Source organism: Camelus bactrianus, chromosome 20 (genome assembly GCF_048773025.1).
Source record: "Camelus bactrianus isolate YW-2024 breed Bactrian camel chromosome 20, ASM4877302v1, whole genome shotgun sequence".
NCBI classification, from domain to species: Eukaryota; Metazoa; Chordata; class Mammalia; order Artiodactyla; family Camelidae; genus Camelus; species Camelus bactrianus.
The window spans coordinates 28,497,819-28,514,583 of NC_133558.1; the positions used below are offsets into that span (position 1 = coordinate 28,497,819).

Consider the following 16,765-nt stretch of genomic DNA (forward strand, 5'->3'; position numbering starts at 1 on the left):
GCGGCGGCGGCGGCGGCGGCGGCGGCGGCGGCGGCGGCGCGCGAGGACTCGGAGGTACCCGGCGCGCGCGGCTCCGGGTCGGGACGCCTCGGGCTCGGGCTCCGGCTGCTGCAGCGGCGCCCGCGCTCCTGTGCGCTCGGCCTCCTGGCCCGCCAGGGAGTGCAGACCGCAAGCCCGCCGTGCTCCCGCCCACTCCGTTCCCCGGGCCTGCGGCGATGGGAGCCGCGCGCGGAGCCCTGAGGAGCCCCCGCCGGCTGCCTCTTCTCAGCGTCCTGCTGCTGCCGCTGTTGGGCGGTGAGTCCCGGCGAGCTGGGGGAGCTCGGCTCGGGGAGCGCGGGAGCCCCGCGGGGTAAAGTGAGCACCGGGGAGGTGGGCTTGGGCGGCTGGAGCGGGAGAGACACCCGGACGTAGGGCAGGGGCTCGCTGGGGAGGGGCGAAGTCCCGGCAACTGGGAGGTGGCGAAGCCCCCCGGCACTCGCCCAGGGCCCCTCTCGCCCCCGCGCCCTCGAGGACGCGTTTCCAGCCTCCCTAGAGTTTTCCCGGCCTGAGCCGAGAGTTTGCTCGGGAGTTGTCGGCTCCCGGGCCCCGGTGGGGAGTTTCTTTGAGGGAAAGAAACGACTGCCCTCCACTTAGGGGGTGCAACTCGGTAGTTGGCGGTGGGGGAGACCGAGTCCCCGCGACAGGCTCAGCCTAGGTGAGGGAGGCTGGCCTGGGGCCGGATGAGGGATCGACCTGCGGCGCGCAGGGCGCGGAGCTTTTGTTACCTATGCCGGCCCGGCGCTCCCGGCTTCCCTCCTCCAAGTTCCTGGGCTAGGCTGGGACCCCGATGGCCCTGATGGTGAGGGCGGAAGAAAGGAAGAATGAGGGGCCGCCCCATCTCCTCCAGCTCCTGGGCCCGATCCCTGAACCCTCTCCCTGCCAGGGTCGGATCTGGGGAGCTGAGAATCCCAGGCTGTCGCGGTGACTAATGTGTGAAGGCCGCTGCCAAAATCGGGCATGGCCGGCCTGCAAAGGTGCGGACGGGATTGGTTCTGCTCCTTCCTGGATTTCCATCCTCTCTCTTCCCCACACGGAAAGAAAATCTCTCTTTTCTATGGGCAGAAAGGCAAAAAAGAGTTCATTCTGTCTTCTTGGAGGGCCTCAGCATTTTGAGAAGGGTGCGGCCTCTATCTCCGGGGCCGACTGGACGAGACCCCTCTATCCCACACACCTTTATTTCCTGGCCAGGTCACACCTGAGAGTCACCACTGAGATGTTGAAGTGCTTTAGAGGAAAGCGCCAAGCTACCCGCACACCCCAACCAGTCTGGAGTGGAAGTTTGACCCTTGCCCCACCCCACTTCCAAAACACGAAATCTTTGGTGAGGATCCTGGCAGCAGCCCTTGCTTGGGGAACCCTGCCCAGGAGACCTGGTCCTGGCTTATCACTTTCCTCTTCCTTTGAAGAGTAGCCATGGGGAGGGTGGGGGGTAGAGAATTGCTTTTTCTGACATCTTCCTGGCCTGCCAGCTGTCAAGGGGGTTTGGTATGGATGAAATCAACTTCTCCTCTACCCCTAGTTGTAAAAGGAGAGGTAATTGTCACCTGGGGCCGAGGTAAGAACAAGTTCTCGGGATTTGTAGGTTTTTCTGGAGCCGCTCTGTGTTCCTTCTGATGTGTGGGATGGTTAAGCTCATGGCAGAACCCACATCTGCTCCCAGAGGAAGTATGAAAGTTTTTTGCATGGCCAGGATTGGGGGCCCAGCCATATGGGCTGGTAGCCCGAGCTCACAGCTTTCCTAGGTCGGTGGACTGTTCGAGTTTTGGTGTGTGGGTCACCTGATATGGCTGCCTTCACTGCTGATGTTTAGAGTTCTGGAGTCCAGGGAAGATTCTGGTGGAGACGGGCTCTTGTTCAACAAATGCCAAATTCCTAAATTCCTTCCGTGAGAAGACGACTCTGATGTTAATCAATGTTAATCCGGTGACGGGTGTTTAGCAGGGGCGGAGGGAGGGTTCCTGGGGGTCAGGGGCGGGGGGTCGGGGGGAAGTTAGGGCAGGCTGAGGGCTTGGGACTGGAGGTCTGGAATCTCCTCTGGGGGTGAGAGATGTCTTGTGCTCAACAAAGGAACATTTTAATGAGAGCCTTAAATCAGTTCCACCAAATGTGCCTTGGTGTGGAACCTGCCCGTGTGCTGTAAACAGTTTCAGCCGAGGCTGGGCGCCTGCTGTCTGTCTTCCAGTGAAATCCAGGGACTCAACCCACCCCTGGACACATGACTTCAGGGGGGCAACGATTTTTAAATGGATTACAGTAGATTTTTCCATCTCATTGTTTAACTGTGTAATTAGCTGGAGTTGTAGTGAGACCCCGCTGTTAATAAGGCTGGAGTAAGGGACCTAGGCCGACTAGTTTTGTGGATTAGGCCATTTTGAAGTTTGGGTAATTATGCTGTAAATGTCTGAGGATCTTTCCAAACTTTGAGATCCCCATTGTGATAAATATGGTGGAGGAGGAGGGGGCTTGACGTTTGAAACCTGGGCTTCTTCACCCCGCCGCTGGAATGGTAAGTTGTGGTCACTGCCCACCCCTGTTCCCATCCCCCTCTCTGGGTACTTTCCTCTAGGCTCTTGTTTCTTTGGGGAAATTGAGTTGTCACGTCCTGAGATAGTTTCTGCAGCCTGTAATTCAAGCCTTTTATCAGTGATTCAGGCCTTTCTCAGATGTTAGGGAGTATGGCGGGAGGACAAGGGTAATCTCTGCATGTCACTTAACCAGAGGACCTAGTCACACTCCTAGCATTCAGGGCAGGGTTAAGTGGGGAAGAGAGCCCAGGCTGTGGAGATGCAGTGTTTGGCAAAACAGCAACTCAAACTCTTTGACAGGCCCTGTGGCCCTGGCAGATTTCTTAACCTCACAGTTTGCCTTCTCTGTCAAGGGACTTACTTCCTGGAGTTGTGCTGAGGATTAAATGTAATGACGTATAGAAAGGGCCCTTTCTTGTTCTTCCTCTCCAGTGGTGTGCTCCCAACATACCTTCCCAGCTGTGCAGTCACCCCAACAATAAACATTTTCCACTCACTGAAACCCTCCATTCCAGCCCATCTCGGCTCTTTCAGACCTTTCTTTCCTTTCTGGCCAGTCCCCTAGTATGTGTTGCCTCCCCTCTCTTTTGCCTCGCCCCACCTCTGCTTCCTCCCAGAACACGATCGCCTAGAGAACTTCTGGTCTCTTAGGACACCTTCCATATTTTGGCCCCACTTGGGTTTTAACTTAATGACGAGATTTAACTTTCATCACGGTATCTTATTCATAGTGGGTCCTTATCTAGGTTTATTAAAAGGTGAATGAAGCTTTCGGGTAAAGGGCAGAGTGACCAGTGCAAAGGTAAACAGCCCCTTTGCCTGCTAGGCAGCAGGGGGTCTTCTGTGCCCTTTCCGTCTTCTCTGGGTTGGGGTTGCCTGTTTCCCCTCCTTCTGTCTGCTCTACCATGACGCGATCAAGGAACCAGATCTTCCTTCCCTGTTTCTGGGCTGTCTGTCCTTTGTGGTGGTTTTCTGAGTTTTGCTGTGGCAGGGGTTCGGGTTTTCTCCAAGAGTTCTGGGCATGGGCATCTGCTCTCTGTATGAAGCTGACCTGCCCGGAAAGGCCACAGCTTAACAACTATGAGCTCTGTAACAGAGACCTGGACTGTCCACAACTTTGCCACCCAAAACAACGTCCAAAGACAAGCGGCATCAGCATTCCCTGGGAGCATGAATTGGAGTACCAGTCTTCATTTTAACAAATGCCCCAGGTGACTGCACTCAAGGCTCCAGAAGTCCTGCTTGAAGCGTCGCTCCTAATACAGAAATGCAAGGTACAGAGCTTTCCTGTTGCAACAATAGGAATCTGGGGCCCTAGATCTTGCATGTTATTTGAAGACTCACTCTCAGTAACTTTTAGGTCATGTGAACACTCTCCAGTGCTATGTATACACTTAAAAATTACTTCATTTTGGGTTGCATTTGAATTAGATTGTGTCAGGAAATGCATCCACTAAATGTGTGACTCCGGAAGGTGTTCAGCATTAAGTGCAAAGTTCAATTCCTCTTGGAGCCTCTGCTTTTCCTAGGGGAGCGTGTCTCACTTTATAATGAGAGCCAGTGGAGAAACTGGATTTGTTAGGTAGAATTTTGGTCTGTGGACGACTTTTCAGGAATACATTTATTTATTTTTATTTTTATTTATTTATTTATTTTATTCAGGAATACATTTAGTCCATCAATGGAGGCAATGTGTCCACTGGGCTGCGACAGTTGTTGTAATTACTAAGGTTTTGGAGGATTTCGTATTTTGGAGTGAGGCGGGTTTGTGTGAGTTCTGTGTGTGTTTAAGCCAGTGCAGCTTCTGTGAGATTCATCTGGGATGGAGGCTGGCCAGTTCAGACTCAATATTTGAGCCAAGAGCATTTGGGGCCAGGGATTCAGTCTTTGGTGTGTTCCTGATGGAAGAAAGGGTCATTAAACAGGGGTAGGTATCCTTGGCCCGTGTTCCTGGGCCCTCCCTAACCTCAGTGCATGCCTCTCTGCAGCTGTGCCCCGAGCAGAGCTCCGTGGTGGGGCCACAGTTGCTGGTGCTGTCTTGAGCCTGGCCCTCGAGCTGCCGCCGGCCTCTCTGCTTGAGTCCTGCTCTGGCCACTCCCCACTTCCCATCTGTCTGGTCCTTTTTCCTGAGGGTGTGGAAGTCCTGCATGGTGGCTGGGTTAGAGCCCTGTTTGGGGTTCTCTGAGTTCACTGCTGAGTGCACATTCAGCTCCGCTGAGCCCACATTCAGCTCCGCTGAGCCCCCCAGTGCTTTGGTGGAGCTGGCGCAGGAGCTGCTACAGCTAATCAGTGGTTTGAGGAAGCCCTCTGCAGTATGTCACTTTTTCCATCCTCTTTTCTTCTCTGAGTTCAGGCCATTTCCCTCCCAGTAATGCTACCCGGCAGCAGCGGGGCAGGGAGGAAGTTTTGTTGGAAGGGCTGATCTAGGCGGGGGGCCTCTCCCCTCTTGCAGCTTGGTTTGGAGTCACTGAGCCCTTGTGTCCCTGTATGCATTAACACCGAATGAACACACAGGTGAGTAGAATGCAGTCTACCAGGTGTCCTGCAGATCCAAGTTCCCTGCAGGAAGCTTGGATCGTGGTGAGCAGAACATGCATTTGCTGGTTTAGATGTCTCTGTAACTTCTGATAAGTGGGTCCTGAGTCATGGGGGTAGGGATTGTGAGTCACATGTTAAGACGAGTGGATTTGTGTTTCTCAAAAATGTGTCCACAGATCATCGGGGAATATAGTGGGAAAGCGGGTAACCAGAGGTACTGATTAAAATTTGGGGTACCTGAGCCTTACTGCAGGTCTGTCCATCAGAATCATCGGGGGATGAGCCGGGACAAGTATTTTATTTTCTCATTCATTACATTACATTGTGATTTTTGAATAGCCAACCAGTCACATAGTTCAAGTCTTAAAAGGAAACTCATTTTAAAAGAGCTTCCCGGGAGATTCTTATCTACACCCAAGTTTGGAAACAACTGCCTACCCGTCAGGAGGCCTTATCTGTCAGAAGTGGAGGTGTGGTGATGAGAAAGAGGTTGATATTAATCCAAGGGGTTCAGGGTGGGCTCAGTTCGAAGTTTTGGGGGGTCTTCTGTGAGTGAAGCTGTGGGGCAGGAGGCAGGAAGGAGACAAGATGATAAGAATCAGATGAAGTATAATGAAAAACACCAGTTGGTAAAGTGCTAAGTAGATAGAAGAACATTCCAGAATGTGTGGAAAGGTGAATCCATAATGCAGGAGCACATGGAGCATGGGAGGGCTTCAGACTTTGCCAGTAGCGGTTGTCTGTGGTGACCCATCATTCTGACGGAAAGGCATTGGACCAGGAGTCTGAAAACTTGGGTGGTTCTTTTCTAATATCACACGTGACAAAGGAAGAGAAATGATATCTGTGGTGCTGTGACACCTGCTTTTCTGTATTCTGATTCTGGCTCAATTGCTGCCTTACTGCATGACCCTGAGCTGGTGCATTAAGCTTTCCAAGCCTTGGTTTCTGTATCTTCAAAATGCAGATGATACTGACCCCCTACCCTGCCCGCTGCCTCTGGAAGTTATGGTGTAGTGCTCTCAGCTGTGAAGGCGGCTGACCCCGGGAAGCAGCCCCTCTGGCCAGCCCTGATGTCTCTTCCCTGACCTTTTTTCTCCCTTGAAGGTGTCAGCCTTTCTTTCCAGTCCCGTCTCTGAAATGGTTTGTGAGGGTTCAACCAAGTCGCTCTGACTGGCAGCTTTAGAAATAGTTTTCTCATTTGAAAGCACAGATTTTCTAAATGGGTCTCAGTATTCCAGTAGCAGCTCAGCAATGTGGGCACAGCCATTTGGCATTCCCTGGTGGGAACTCTTCCTCCCTGAATCCCAGTAGCAGATTCTCCCCAGGTGGTCAGCGCTGGTTTGGAACCACCATCTTCCCCGGCTTGCGAAAGTTCTTCCAGGGAATGAGTAGTAAACTGTGCTTTTTGCAGCGAGGCAGGTTTTTATAATCCCTGAGGGAGGGCTTCTCTCGTTGCAGGATGGCTGTGGGGTTTCCCCAGTAGTCACTCTATATAACTTGTGGGAACTTCAGTGAGCGCCATGGGGAGGTTCCTGAGGTGCTGTGTGGTCTCCCTACGGGGGGTTAAGGTGGCCAGAGTGGGCACTAGCATACACTGGCTCTCCTCCAGAGGACATACCGGCTCTCTTTTGTCCCCTTCTTGGGTTGTTGTTGGGGGGTGGGCAATGAGGAGAATGCTTGTCTGCTCTTGGGACTGCTGGGGGGTTGTAGCAGCTGGCTCTCAGGTGTCTTTTTGCACATTAGAAATAGATGCCCTTCCTCCAAGTGAATGCAGCCCTGCACAAGGACACAGGGCTTTGGCTAATGGAGCACAGGCAGTGTTTCAATACGTCCCCCTCGGCCGGGCATTTGAGCAGTGCACAACCTGTACAGTCATACATGACTGTCCCATTGGAATGAGAGCCTTGCAACTTGTGGCTCTTTGCTTCCTAGTTGGTGGGCCATGATGATTTTGGCGGCCTCTCTTCTAGTAACGTGTTTCAGATGAGCCCTTTCCACTACAGTTCTGCCTCCTGTGGTGGTGGAGTGGGGCACTGCTGCTCATAATATACAACAAGAGAAGCCTGGGAGGCTGGGCCACCAGTGCTGTACCCACTCCACAGTGTATGTCTGTGGCTCTGGAGGTCTCAGCATGTTTCTGGGCTCCTTTCCCTGCCAAAGGTTTCTGCTGCCTTGTAGATTCAGGATTCTAGCCTGCTGTGATAATTGATGTAGGAAGCTGGCTGTCTTCAGGGAAGAAGAGCCACTCAGAATTTATTTCCCACATTTGCCCCAGATTGCTTGTGTGACCTTGGACAAATCGCACCTACCTCCTGGGCCTTAGCTTGAAAAGATCTTGGAGGACGTTTCTTGTGGTGACCTTTGAGGCCAACCCAGTCCTGCCATCCACAGCCTCCAGCTGTGCTCCTCCCACACCTCGTAAGACTGTCCTCCTCGCCCTTGGGTTTGGGAAGAGCACTTTCATCTGAGGGCTGCGTTTTATTCTGGAGGCTCTAGCGCGTGGGCACACATGTGTTCAGACTCGATCAGCTGGAATTAGAGTGTAATTCCCTGGGTGCCAAGGGGAATGGAAAGGTTTGGAGAGTTTGGGGAGGGAGTTCTTATGAGAAAAAACAAAACGAGACTTTTTTATCTGGGTATGGGAAGGCAGAAATACTTACCTGGTTCATCCTCAGCATTTGAGGAACCAGCCCCGGGTGGGGAACCCCTTTTCTTCTTTTGCACAGAAGGGAGTTGGGAAGAAGGGGTTGGTGTGCTTCTGGAGAGCCTTGTCTGTGATACCTGACAGCTGTACCCAGCTTTGCAGTTTACAGAGTGCTTTTACTCACGTTGACGTTCCATCCTATCCACAAGGCTCAGAGGCAGGATGAGGGTGGTTGGGTTTTTTTTGTTTGTTTGTTTTTTTCCTGGAAGAATTGGGTTGGGAAGCATCTGACAGGTAAAGAAACTGAGGCACAAAATATGATCTGCTGAGGCCTGCAGAGCTGGTAAGTAATAGAGCTGTTTCCGTCTTCTCAGGTATCCTTGTATGTACGTCACCAGTAGAAGCTATAAAATGTTGCACACACACCTCGGAAGCAGGTCAACGTTGTGGAGAGGATTCTGCAGCTGAGCTAACTCACGGGGTGGGTTTAGGAGCAGTCTTCTAGAGTCAGAGGGAGTGTGTCAGTGACATAAACCTAGAGAGAGCTTTTGGGCCACAGCATTCAGGTTTGCCAATTTTTCTCACCCTCACTTTTTTTTTTTTTTTTTTTTTTAACAAAACAGGCAGGTTAAAGTTTTCAGTGGCCCATTCAGAGGTTTGCATACATCTTAAAGTTTTTAGTTATGGCCAGACTGTATGTGATCTAGAAGTTCAGGACCCTGTGCCAGCACCCCCAATATTGGAGTGTTTCTCATGTGCCTGTGAGTCCTTCGTCTTCCGCCTGGTGCTTCTGGAAGGTCACGTCACGGGCAGCAGTTACAGGCCCCGGCTTGCAGGTGCGCTGCCGCATTCCAGATTGGTGTGCCTGCTGAGAGCTGTACGCTGGGGTTGTGCTGTGGTGGAGACCACGTAGGTGGTAATAGTCACCTCTGCTCTGAGTTTGCTGCCTCTAACTCCTTTTGTACAGATAGTTGTGCCCACACTTGGTGGTATAGGCCCTGGCACATAGTAGGGGCACATTGGGTGTAGGTTTCCCTTCCATTTCTGACTTGGAAGGCAAGTCTTTTAATTCTCAAGAGATTTCAGAAGAGGTTGGACAATGACCTCTGACCTCCTGGAAGACGTAAGTTCCCTTTGGCTGAGCTATTGACCGCTCTTGGCAGTCCTACTGAGTTTGTTCTGCTTCTAAAGTTCTGCTTCTGAAGTTCTGAGGTTGCAACCCAGGAACCTATGTTCTGTCGTGGGAAGGTACAAAGCGACACTTTGGTGTTCTGATTCTGTTGTAGCTCATGTATTAAAAGAACACAAAGCTAAGCTGTGTCCCGGCTGGGAGGAGGAAGAGTAGCCTCTCCAGCCCAGCAGGTCATTAGAGAGGTGATGCACTAGGATGGCATTTGTGATCCCAAGTTCACTTCCAGGCACCTGAATAACAAAACAAATCACAAACAAAGAAAACGGTTGTCTTGCAGTCTTGGGGGAAAAAAAAAGGAAATGCTGTTGGTCTTGTAGCTCCAGCTACAAAGAGCAAATCATTCTGTTTGCTTAATTTAGCAGATTAAACCAGTTATTAAACTGACCAATTTAAAAAATGCCCAACTTGCCAGCAGCTTTGCAGCCTGTGATGGTGGGGCGCCTCCTCCACCCTAGGGGTCCGGGCCTCCTGCAGGAGGAGCTGGGTGGGGGGGGAGTGCAGTGCCCTGGAACAGCCCCTGAGGCCTGGAGCAGGATCTCTGTCATCTCTCCACCACCACCGCCCCCTTTCTGAAAACTTAAAACAAAAGGCTTTTATTTAGTAAACACCCGCACCGCACCCAGCCTGGATGCATTGTCCTGAGTTGCCTGATGAAGAGAGGGATGAGTGGGGCTTTGCCCCTTTATTTCTGTGTAAGAGGCTGGGGTGCTGTCAGCTGCTTCTCAATCTGGATGCCTTCCCTTATGCTCGTTACCTTTGTTTTGAGGATCTTTTGAACTCTTGTTCTGAGAGGTCTCGCTGAGCTGGCCTTCTGTGTCTTCTCCAGCAAGCGTCTGCTTGAGCCTCCCCGGGAGCCTCACTTTCCTGGCCCCTGAACCTGCTGCCGGCGACCCAGGAAGGGGTCTGGAGAGCCTGGGCTCGGGTGGCACCTCCCTCTGTCCCCTTCCCACCCGGGCCAGAATCAAAGCAGCCTCCTCAGGGAGCAGGGAAATACCTCTCGCAATAGCCCCACCAATGAGTAAACAGCCAGGGCCTCTTGCAGCTTTTGAAGCGCGGGGCTCCAGGCCCAGAGGAATGCAGAACATTTCATTTTAGGAGTGGACTTAGGTTTCCAGAGCTTTTGGTATTTGCAAATTTGAAACAAATGCCCTCATTTAGCAGCAGGCAGGCTGGGCAGTAAACGGGGGCTGTTTAAGGGCGTTTATGACAGTCACAGGTATTTGTGGGAAGAGGGACCCCAGCAGGTTTGGGAGAGGACAGAGGGTTTATGGTTAGGTGGGTTGTACAAAGGCCCCAGCCAGGTCTCCGGTGGAGGGTTGTTGTTAGGTGGGGTTTGTCATAAAAGCATTGCTGCCTCCTGCCCCCCAGGAAGTATCTCCGTCTGGCAGACAAAGGGGTTTGGGATGGTGTTTATCCCCCAGGGCTGATGCTAAGGGCCTGTCCCTCTCACTTGGCTGCCAAAGTATCAGATTTCCAGCGAACCTTTCCTTCTCCCACTCCCAGAGCTTGAAAGGCTCATTAAATGTTTTTTATATATAACAAGTTGGCTGAGAGCTTCCCCCTCATTTGTGGCCCGTTTTGTGAGGAAGGAGTTCGGGAAACCTGTTTTCCTTTTGTTGTTTTCTGGGAGTAGGATCTCTGACAGTGCAGTTGCAAAAAGACCCTGATTTTAGGAATCAGGCAAGCAAGTGTTTGCCTTTGATGGGACAGCTTAACCAAGGATGGCCTGTCTGAGGCCTCCTACCACCCAGGGAAATTCAGAAATATGTTTAGGAACTGGGTTCTGGCTTCACAACTTGCTCCTTGAGAGACCTTAGACAGTTCACTTTGCCTCTCTGAGCCTCAGTTTCTTCTTCTGTGAGATGAGGGTGATAATTTCAATCCTGTTAGATTTCTTGTGAGAACTGAGTGAGATAGTACTGTATTTTATGAACTCCCCTTGCTCCCCCGGCACCAGTTTCAGATCTTTGAAACTAAGCTGTAATATAATTATGTAGTATTATGTCTTAGTTTAACTGGTACCATTTCTTTTTGGTGGAACATAAATAATGGTGCATCTTAAGATCAGTGACATCTTTGAAATTCTGTATGTGTAAAGGACTTAGTCTGTCCTACAGTGAATTCTTCCTTTTTTTTTTTTGTTTTAAATTGAAGTATAGTCAGTTTACAATGTTATATCAGTTTCTGGTGTACAGCATAATAGTTCAGTCATACATACACATACATATATTTGTTTTTATATTCTTTTTCATTATAGATAGTGTAAGATATTGAATATAGTTCCCTGTGCTATACAGTAGAAACTTGTTGTTTATCTGTTTTATATATAGTAGTTTGTATCTGCAAATCTCAAGCTCCCAATCTATCCTTTCCCACCCCCTTTCCCCCAACCCCCAGTAGCCATAAGTTTGTTTTCTATGTCTGAGTCTGTTTCTGTTTTGTGAATAAGTTCATTTGTCTTTCTTTAAGATTCCATATGTAAGTGATATCTTACGGTATTTTTTTTTTCTCTTTGTGGCTTACTTCACTTAGAATGACAATCTCCAGGTCCATCAATGTTGCTGCAAATGGCATTATTTTATTTTTTATGGCTGAATAGTATTTCATTGTATAAAAATACCACAACTTCTTTATCCAGTCATCTGTCGATGGATATTTAGGTTGTTTCCATGTCTTGCTTATTGTAAATAGTGCTGCTATGAACATTGGGGTGCATATATCTTTTTGAATTAAAGTTCCCTCTGGATATATGCTGAGGAGTGGGATTGCTAAGTTATATGGTAAGTCTATTTTTAGTTTTTTGAAGAATCTCCATACTGTTTTCCATAATGGCTGCACCAAACTACATTCCCACCAGCAGTGTAGGAGGGTTCCCTTTTCTCCACACCCTCTTCAGCATTTATCAGTGAATTCTTGATAAAAGGTAGTTCAAATGTGATGGAGGGGATTTATTTACAGGCCTGTTTTTGTTTCCTATCAGTAATTTTCAATAGAAACTGTTTTCCTTTTAGTCTGGCGCAAAAATAACAAACAATGTTTAAGGCAGAGGTGTCATGATAGGTAACAGGGGAGGGTTGGGCTTCTCCTAAAACCTTAGAAACCAAGAGATAATCTAGAAGAGGAGATTGATGTCCCTAAGAGGGCAAACGGTCTATTGTGGAAAGAAAATACCTCTCTGATGGTTGAGTCTCCATTTCAAAAGGCTGAGCTCTTCCTGGGGAGACTGGAGATTCACTCCAGGAGTGGATTGTCTGGTAGGCAAACTGAGGCAGAACCAGAAGAGAGTAATGAACAAGGCAAGGATACAGAGAGGCACCAAAGAGGGGGACACAGTAAATGCCAGGTGTTCAGAGGATGGAGACCCGAGTGGGGCAGGTGGGAGACAGGAAGAGATAGCATTGTCCTCCCCTCCCAGCAGCACAGTTGTGCAGGGCTGATCTAAGCCTTGTGGAGACAGCTGGTGCTAATCATACTGCTTTGTGCTACCCAAGCGTTGGCTGGATGGCACCGTTCCCCCTCAGGACACAACTCAGAACTCCCAAAGGCTAGGGAATTCTTCCTTTGGTTGCGTTCTGATTCATTCGGTGGTGGGATGGATTGGCTGCCGGGTTGGGGTTTGGATGGTATATGAAGGGAGAATGCTATGTCCCTTTTGTACGTGTTAGTGGATATCTAGAGCAAAGTTTCCTTTTTTGAAATAGATTGCTGTGTAGATACGTGTTTCAGGCACTCCATCTTATGGAGTTTTCAGAATACATTCTTTCTGTGTGGTCACCCAAAATTTTAACCCTTGGTAGGTGTGTCCAGCTAGGAAAGGGGCTGATTAACGGCTCGCCTGGAGGGCAAGAACTCAGAAGTCCCAGGTCTGGAGACCCAGCCCCTCTATGGAGTGAATGAATGCCCTTCTTTACTCCCTCTAGGAATGTTTTAAAGAAGAATGAAGTATTGTATATGATGTACCTTGAACAATCAGGAAGAACAGCATTGAGGTTAAGAAAATTCCAGTCCTCTTTTCCTGAAAGCCTTTGATATAGGGGTAAGGGCATTTTTGATGATATAAGCATGTATTTTTACAAAACTCTAAAACTCCACGTGAGTTTTATTCTGGGGAAGCTGATCTTCCCATCTTCTGTCCTGGGAGGCAGTGGTTCTTTTTAAACCAGGTCAACAAATTTCTCTGAATCCCTTTTTATATCTGAGGTACCCAGAGTGATAACTTCAGGCTCTCCCTTGTCCTGCGTTTAACCAGTTGCCCAGTTTGGGTCTAATACACCCCAATTCCTTAATGACATCTGTAACCAGAAAAACCCTGAGAGGACTTGCATGGACCTCTGTGGGTCTCCTGCCAGCTGCTGGCCTTGCGGGGCACCAACGGTGGCAGCTGAATTAACAGCTGCCTGTTCTGGGCCTGGTCTCGGCCTCAGCCCCCGGGAGAGGTGTTGATCAGGTTGATGGGGCAACAAATCCCCCGAGCCCCAGGTTGGAAGTAAATTACTGAAAAGTTGCTCTTAGACTCCTGACAAATTGCTTTCAGTTTTTGCTGCCAAAAGAGAACTCTGAAAACAGGGTGTAAATTGGGTTATTTACACTGTCTCTGTTTTTGTTGCTTCCATGAAGTTGGTGGAGGAGGGCACCGGTCCAAGGGAGATTTTCAGGTTCCTCTGGTACCTGGTATCAGGTGAAGAGGGGGTAGAGGTGGGAGTGTGGGGGTGAAGTGCCCTTGAATGCAGGAAGTGTGGTGACCGGACAGGCCTTTGAGGTGCCTGGGACCAGCCCCATTCATTAGATCAAAGAAATACCTTTTGTTTTTCCGCTCACACTTTCCTCTGCCCTGGAGCCAGAGTCGTAAAGAGGTGGAGTTGTGAGGGTCTGCATCTGGTGGTTGGGGTGGTGGGTGGAGTCAGTGGAGGCGTGGTCTTCCCTCATGCTGTGCGCTTCCTGCATCCTGCTCCCACTGCGCTGGATGTGCAGGAGTCTGCCTGGGCTAGCCTGGGCACCCCGGCTCTGCTGGGCTGCCCCCCTGGTGAGGCCCTGCATGAGCTGGGCTGTAAGCTGGAGAAACCAGCCACACAAAGGTGGATTTCACTCCAGGCTAAGTGTTTTGTTGCTGAATCATTTGCATTCATTAATAGTAGTGAAGGGCGAGTGATATTTAAGGCAACACGTTGGGTTTGCTGGAGGAGGCTGCCTTAGAGCCTCATTAAGAATTCTTGGGGCCTGGGAGAGGATGGGCGCAGCTCATTCAAAGCTTACTTAACTTCTGACTGCCTTGGGCATAGGCCAGCTACTAAAATATGAAAAATGTTTGCCCAGCAGCCCCCAGAGCTTGGCCAGACTGCCCTGGCCAAAGAAAACACACACTTACAATTCATTATTTAGCCTCCTCCTGCGAGTTCGCTCGTGTCTCTTCCTCCCCTGGGACCTTGCTGAGTTGGGGGCATGGAGGGGGGGAAGCAGGGCAGGAAGGCTCCTACATATTTTTAGGGGAAGCTTGGCCTAAAGCAAGTGCTGTCTAAATTCACCCCACCCACCCCCGTCTCTCCTGATGGACTTCAGGCTGTCTCCGAGGGTTTGCTCTTTTAAATGACGCCACCGCAAATGTCCTTGTGTCTATCCGTGCCCTTGTGCTCATGTATCTGAAGGATAAATTCCCTGAAGTGGAGTTGGTCTGTCAAAGGGTGGGAATATATCAAAGTTGGGTACACAGTCCTGTATTTATGTTATTTTTCTGGGGAGGGAGTTGATAGCTTTCATCAGATTTCTGAACCACTGCTGTACAGTGGGCCTGCGAAAATCGCACGGGTTAACGTGTGAAAACTGGTAAGCATGATTCAAATGTGGGGCATTGCTAGGGTGACTGGAGAATGTATCATCCAACCTGGGGCATTATTATTAATAATTACGCCAAAACAACCAGCATAAGCCAGGGTTGTTCTGGTAAGTTTCCCCCAGATCTCTGAGACCTGTGTATTCTCTCTTCTGCACCATGTAGCTCTGAGTTACCTGCTTCTTTTTGTTTTCTGTTCTGCAGACATGTCCTTTTTGTTGCTCTCAACTTGATGCTGAGCCTAGTAGGGTGGGTCAGATTCCTGACCTCTATTTTCCTGGGTGCTCAGGGGTTGGCCAAGATGTTCTTGGATTCCCAAGACCTGGATTTGAGTTCTGGAAGCAGTGTATTATGAGTTCCATTTCTTAATCTGCAGGATGAAAATGATAATCTTCACCTCGCACAGCTGTGGTGAGGGTCTAATGCAGGAAAGTTTGTGTAGGGGGGTATGGTGTTGCCTTTGTTCGTGGGAGGTGGGCTTCGGGGACACTCACAGTGGCCCACGTTGACATAGACTTGGGGGCCCGTAAGGCACAGCTAGCTGTCTAGATTTGTTTTTTCCGCTTCTCCATTTATTACCACCCCCTTAATTGCTCTCGTACCTGTTCCCCCTTCTGTCCCATTGTCTGTGGCTTTGTTAAGGTCTTGGCATTTCTCCCTTGGAATACTGCTGGAAAGAAGTGAATTTTTGAAGGCAGCATCCTTTCCCGCCCCCCTCAAAAGTGTCAAGAAGACATGCACTTTATGAAACTTGAGATAAAAACATCAGATGAGAAGCAATGGACTGAGATAAAAAGGAAGCTGACCAACAAAGGTGGAGAAGTAAAAAGGGGGCTGGCTGAGATACTGAAGAAGGGAGGAGACAGAAAGTGCAGTAGCGGAACTGAGTTTCCTGTGCAGCCTGGAAGGAGCTGAAGTAAAAGGACAGGTAATCTAATCAGTGTCCTGCCGTGGAGGAGCTCCCGGGATCCAGGGGAGAATGTCCAGTGAGATGAAAATGATGGAAAAAACATGATAATTAGAGAAATAGATTCAAGATTTTGAAAAGCAATAAACAAAGGATATACAAGTAGAATTAAAAAGCAAGAAGTATACCTTGCAGGTCGTAAGAGGCAAATAAAACACAATACATACAACAAAGGAAGAATTGGAGTTTTGAAACATAAACCAAACAAAAGCAAAGACAGATATATCAGTTAGGATGATTCATTTCAGTGGAATGTGTCTCCCACTGAGTTAAGACAAAATTAAAATTGAGTTAGAAAAATTTCATGTTCTTTACATGAGATAAACCTAAGATACTGACAAAGTCTGTTTTATTCTTTTTCTAATTTAAGGCCGATGGCTTAACTTATTTCGCTAATTCTTTTAGGAAATAACTTCAGATTATTAATTTTATTCTGAATACAACTTTAAAATTAATAAATTTGAAATAAAAATATAGAATTGATGAGTTCCATTGCTTTAAAAAATAATAAAAAATACAACTTAAGCAAATCCAATCAAGAAAAAGAGAAGAAAGGTCAATAGGCAAAACAAGAAGGGAAAAAGAGGCTTTAACCTCATTTGTGGCTTCACAACAATTTCTTGAGCACCTACTAGGTACCTACCTACTAGGTACCTGGTAGATTCTGGGGACACAGAGCCGGGAATGAGATAGAGCTTACTGTTCAGTGGGGAGGGCTCCTGAAAATGTGTATAATAATACGGTTGTGGCAATTGCCATGGAAAAGATTTTTTAATTATCAAGGGTTACTGTGTACAATGCTATGCTAAGAATTCTGTTAGGAAAATACAAATTACTGAAATTTATTCAAGAGCCATTTGGATGACTAACTAGACCAGTAACTATTAAAAACAATTAAAAGATAGTCAAACAAACAAACAAACAAAAAAGTCCTCCACCAAACTGCTGTATCAGCCAGTCTTGAAGGGAAATTGAGAAAAACATTAAGGAATATGGAGACTTGTAATCCTTTATAGGCTGTCACAGAGCC

The 16,765-nt window shown here is 48.8% G+C and overlaps 1 protein-coding gene across 2 annotated transcripts in view; it reads left to right on the forward strand.

Annotated features, from left to right (window-relative positions):
- PTK7 (protein tyrosine kinase 7 (inactive)) overlaps nucleotides 1–16,765 on the forward strand; it is a 55,922-nt gene continuing 39,157 nt past the window's right edge. The window contains exon 1 of one of the 2 annotated variants that reach the window (XM_074348751.1): nucleotides 1–294. In XM_074348751.1, the coding sequence (XP_074204852.1) occupies nucleotides 216–294 (79 nt within the window). In that variant the 5' untranslated portion in view covers nucleotides 1–215. Of the gene's footprint in view, nucleotides 295–2,077; nucleotides 3,839–16,765 lie in introns of those variants that run through there. The other variant, XM_045509387.2, reaches the window with a different exon arrangement.